This window comes from Morone saxatilis, unplaced genomic scaffold (genome assembly GCF_004916995.1).
Source record: "Morone saxatilis isolate NCDOM2014 unplaced genomic scaffold, NCSU_SB_2.0 Contig21, whole genome shotgun sequence".
In the NCBI taxonomy this organism is placed as follows: domain Eukaryota; kingdom Metazoa; phylum Chordata; class Actinopteri; family Moronidae; genus Morone; species Morone saxatilis.
Window position 1 is genome coordinate 1,848,685 of NW_023339774.1, and position 5,555 is coordinate 1,854,239.

The 5,555-nt window shown below is 40.9% G+C and overlaps 1 protein-coding gene across 2 annotated transcripts in view; it reads right to left on the reverse strand.

Moving 5' to 3' along the window:
- Positions 1-730: 730 nt before the first annotated feature.
- The window catches only part of wdr91 (WD repeat domain 91), a 17,381-nt gene continuing 12,556 nt past the window's right edge, over positions 731-5,555 (reverse strand). For both annotated transcript variants that reach the window (XM_035668350.1, XM_035668351.1), the window contains exons 12-18: positions 3,384-3,478; positions 2,986-3,139; positions 2,465-2,573; positions 1,709-1,821; positions 1,425-1,532; positions 1,198-1,287; positions 731-1,049 (exon numbers count right to left, since the gene is read on the reverse strand). In XM_035668350.1, coding sequence (XP_035524243.1) covers positions 885-1,049; positions 1,198-1,287; positions 1,425-1,532; positions 1,709-1,821; positions 2,465-2,573; positions 2,986-3,139; positions 3,384-3,478 — 834 coding nt within the window. In that variant the 3' untranslated portion in view covers positions 731-884. The remainder of the gene's footprint in view (positions 1,050-1,197; positions 1,288-1,424; positions 1,533-1,708; positions 1,822-2,464; positions 2,574-2,985; positions 3,140-3,383; positions 3,479-5,555) is intronic.

Here is a 5,555-nt window from a genome sequence, read left to right on the forward strand (position 1 = left end):
TGTAGGGCTTTTCACAGAGCACATTTTGACACGTGACAGCAGGAACAGCACAGATGAAAATACTTAATAAATGATGGCTGAATTTTCATTTAGCTGCTTCAGTTTCAGGGGCCTGTTATCGTGCATGCTGGCTCACTGTTACACTTGCTGCATGACCAGATGCATGTTTTATAAGTTATCGCCCTCGCTGTTAACTTGTGACTACCTTTTTAAGCAGGTCTCTCCCAAGAGCCTGGTGGGTGGAGTCGGGTCATCGACAATGTTCACTTCACCTGGTCTGGTGGCAAGACTATATAAGCTGGAGGCAAGCCAATGGGGTCGCACTCTCCGTTGGCTTGGTTTGGTTGAATTTAGTTTGTCTTTAGCATAATTTCTCTTTTAGTAATGTAAAATAAAAAAACAACATATGTTTAGTTATAATTAGTTATTATGTTCTCTCCTTCTTTGAGCCAGGTTGTGACAAATGGGGGCTCGTCAGGATAAAGACCCAACACAGAGATAAAAGGAGAGCCAGTGTTGGAGAAACAACTCCAATGCGATGATAACATTGCTCTGCTGGATGTGGAATTTGGCTGCTGCCGGCTAATGCGTTAGCCACAACAACTCTATAAGGCAATAATATGTCAGGTTTGTCAGTCTGTTGGACTGTTTTGGATTTCCTCTGCCCCCTAGAGGCATAGGAAAATCAATGAAAGCAGCTTTAAGAAAGAAACATGCTTTTACACTGAAACTTCAGTGAGATTTTAATGTTAATATGAATTTATAACAGGTTGGTGAGTTTGTATCAGCTCATGATCAATACAACAAACTGTACTACATTCTGGAATAATCTCTATCAGTGAATCAGTTTATTATAAACTCTGATGACATTTGCAGGTGTTCGTTTAGGACTTCTGTGCCAGGAGCGTGCTCAGTTTGATCTTCCCATCCATGGAGGCGGTCAGGCAGGTGCCGCAGTCCACAGCAGAGCACCAATCAACTGTCACCACTGGTGCTTTGTGCCCGCCCAGTGACAGCACGTTCTCCAGAGCCGGCTCCCCATTGGTGAGCTGGAAGAGGGGAGTTGAGAGGTGGCAAATTAAAATATAAAATATATTGTAAATGAAAATATTCTTTTGATTGATCTGAATCTGAATTTAAAGTCAGAGCAGTTCAGTGTGGATGAGAGTGCTTATGTGAGGATGAAGGTGAATTTACTCTGTATATAAGTCCTCCGGTGCTGGAACAGGTCAGGACGTGTTGTCCTTCAGAGTCGAAAGCAAAGAGCCGACCTCGAGGAACCTGAACCTGAACAAGAGTTCATTCACAAATTCAGTCATTACACTTATTTTATTTAATCAATTTCAACTTTTACCCAGTGTTCCATCAGCAATCCATCAAATATAAAGTTACAGTAGTCTTTGAGGTAAACCTACACTGCTTACCTGTTTGTATCCACTATACCCTGACAGGACGAAGGGCCCTGTGGCGTCCTGAGGTAAGACCTGCTCCGACTGCTTCACCCCACACCGATGGATGTTCCACTGGATGAACTGAACACACAAACACACACATTTAATCACTTAACTCAAAACTGCTACGCTGGTTTCTTTCCAAATGTAACATGCCCTGCAACATTAAAAAACGATTTCAAAAAGACTTAAGACATTTTTAGGATTGTAGTCATTCTGTCACCATCATGGATTTTCCACAAAATAAACACACACACCTTGCCATCTTCTCCGATGCTGAAGACGGTGTTTTCATCGTAGCTAAACTCCACGCTGTAAACTTCACCATCGTGAGCTCGCCAGCTCATAGCGCTCTCATACCGCTGCATATCTACAGCAGAGAATTCAGAGTACAGTGTATTATGTTGTGGAAAATGGTTAAAAGATAAAAGCTAGATAACTAACAACTGATAGCTAGCCAGTTAGCAATCATTTTGCTATCATTACCAAGCTAACTTAAAGAACCGGTGTGTAGGATTTAGTGGCATCTAGCAGTGAAGTTGCAGATTGCGACTAACTGAACATGGTTCGTGTCTGTATATTTGACGACCTGGGAATGAGATCGGAATACTGTAGAAACGTGGAGGTTCAACATGGCGGACTCCATGGAAGGCGAACCGCAGTGTCTATAGATGAAAAACGGCTCATTCTGATTATACACTAATTAAATCATACCTATGAATAATATATTCAATTTCTGACAATAGATCCTCCTCAATGTTACACACTGGACCTTTAAGATGCAACTATATGTTTTTTCAACATAGATTAGCCTAGCACATAGCACATCTAAGTTCAGGAAAGGAAAAAGTTGATCAAGGTTCAGACTGAGGCTTGATCAACTGTTGAGCACAGAGCAAAAAGGGGAGGGACTTAGAAAGGGTCAATTAAGGTCATCTGTCATCATTTCTGAGATTCTACAGTGTAAGAGATGAATCTACAATGAAAACAATGTGTCCCGGATAAACACTGACCAAACAGTCTGATGACTCCGTCAGCAGCTCCGGTCACCAGCAGGTTTCCATTGTGGTTGAAGGCTGTGCAGTTAATGGCTACGGGTTCAGGTTCTAAAGAGAACTGGAGCTGAGGGACAGAGAGGACACTTATGATACCACAGCCACAGGAAATCTATACACTAAAGCTAATGCTAACTCATGCTAATGCTAACACTGATCTAATCTAATTTTGGCCAATGCGTTCCGCCCCTTTTGATCTCCACAAGAACAGTTAACCTGCACGCAAACTAAGCCCGCTCAACCGTGATTGGTCCATACTACTCGGACTGCAAACAGAAACTAGAACACTTGCATTGTGGGTAATATCAGGCACCAGATTTTGACAGGCAAGACGAATGTGTGAAATAAAACAGGCAATATCTCTGGTTCTGCTGCATGGATCCTTTATAGCCAGTTAGTGCAAAATCAGTAGGGTACTCTTTACTGCTACTTACTACCTAATAGCTTAATAACTGCTACTGAACTGGCTGGATAATTACCTGTTGTTTGACAGTCTTGGTGTCCCAGAGCAGCAGCTGTCCTGAGACCGGGATAGGAAGTCGAGGGACAGAATCGGAGCTCCCAGATCGACTGAGAGCTGCAGCTGAACAGACAAACGACGAACCGCTGGGACTGCAGGCTAAAGACAAGATACTGAGAGACACGGGGGGGATATTATTATTATTATCAGAGTTTGTACTTTAACAACGGATATTATTTATTGCCACGCGATAAAATGCAAATCTCAAGCATAGTGTTCACACGTCTCTGGAGTATGTATACTATAAAGTGTTTTTCTACTTGTATCATCAGTGGGGGTCCTCCAACATTACATAATTTCACAATTCTGCACTCAGTGCAGTTCACTACTGTACACCAGATAGTCACACAGGCTTACCGTGGATGAGTTTCGTCGATATTCATCTCATAGAGATTCTTCTTGGCATCCGTATCATACAGCCGCACCGTGCCAACACCGCTGCCTAGTAATAACTGACACACAAAGAAACTTGTTTTTCTTATCTTATCTTACATTAATTACCTGTAGACTTAAACCTAATTGCTACATGCCTAACATAGGCAAACCTAACATAACCTTAGCTAAAACCCAAGTCTTAACCCTAAAATGTAGTGTTTTAACTTGCTTTATCTGTATGTTTGTCTTGGTTTTCCTTCTTTACGGTTTTGTGTATTGTATTTGTACGTGTTTTATGTAAAAAAAAAGTTTTAGGGTTATAAATATGAGATTTAAAACTATTATTAATAATATAAATTAATAATTATATAGTAATGGTGTCACTCTCCCTGTGCTTTTGTTGCTATCACAGCCTCTCTGTGGTTCGTTTCTATAGCCGGTCTGCTCCGTGTGCAGCTCAGTAGAGCCACTGAAACTGCTGTTTTTATCAACTACGTCGGTGAATTAAGGATTTATTTCAAGTTGGTAATGTTGAAACAGTGGAAAGACTAACAAAGTAAGTTTTATTTTGTTTCTGTCCTTCTGAACTTCTGAATGAAGTTACGATGTTACAATAACATGCGAGTATTATAAATGTATCAGCTTTGTTGCACAGAAATCACATCTGCACTAAAACACTACACTAGTACTGGCACAGTCAGAGCACATTATTGTTGCAAAACACTGGAACACAATGCTGAATTTATCATAAAGCTCTACCTGTGACTTCACCCTGCCATCCACAACGTGACAGCTGAAGTTTGAGCAATAAATGTAAGTGGTTATTATGAAACATGAATGTAATACTTTATACTGAGAACACAGGATGTCTTATGTCACCCTGTGCTTCAATGGACTTGCTGTTTTTTCCCCCCATCTATTTCCTGTCCTCAGTGCCAGATTCTTTTGGGCGGCACATCACCAGCCGTGAAATCAATTAGCGGGCCGAGTCTGCATAATACAACAGCTTCCACCCCTGTGAAATAAAGTGAGAGCAGTCTCTGGGTGGATCAAACAGCTCATGCACCAAAGTGGTGACCTCTTCTACCTTGCAGTTTGTCTCTCCTTTTATCATTCACTTGCAGTTATCACCAGCATCTCCATGGATACAAACACTTCCTCTGGATATCGTGCAGCTGATTGCTGGTGGAAGCAGTCCGACTGCTTCCACATAGACCGAGGTGTTACAAGAATATACAGCAGTCAAGGTTCAACCAGAGAGGACAAGATGTCCCGGTTAATCCTTAAATCCTTCAAAAGTAAACCTGAAACATTTCCTTAACATTAGTACAAGCGAAATATTCTTGGCCACGTGTGAAACTAACTGCAGAGGAGCAGCCAATGTAATCATCATACAAACACCCGTGTTAATTCAAGACATTTCAATTTGCCAAATAGCCCTCTGATACAATTCATATCCAATTAAAATGCAAATCCTGCATTTAATCGTCTTCTGCAACCAACGCCTTGATATGTGTCGTCAGTGTCGGGGAGCAGAAGCAGTGATACTGATATTTCAGAGTGAATCCAGGCTATCCAGAGCACATTATTCTGCTGAAAGGTAAGAATTTTTTTATTTTTTTTATTCATCCATTTATATAACTTCTTGTTTTGTCAGTACATGTGTATACTAGAACTTGCATATCATTAATAATTAATAAATAAATAAACCTTTTGATGAATATATCAAAAGTATTTCACTTAAAACTATAATTCTTGCATGCACTGCACTCGAACATGCTAAATCCACTCTATTTAATCTAAAACAAGGTCCATAGTAAGAATATTGAGAGGAAATAAAGAATATATACTCCTGGAACATTCATCTCTCTTACTATAGGATAGAAAGAGTCCTCATATAGATGCAAGTAGACTGCCTGACTTGACATTAGCCTTTAGTCACCGCCCCTGCATATCCAGCAGGTTGACCTATTCTAACCCCCATTGTTCTGTCCTCATTAGATTCTTGTACCCTTCCCATTCAAAACAAAGGCCAGTGAATAAGCAAGTGCTTTTGTTCTGCCCTGGTAATAGACTGACTGATGAAGTGCTGAGTCCACTCAGTACAGGGTTCCCACTCATTTTAAAAGGGACCAGGGAGTGCAGGGCAGGCTG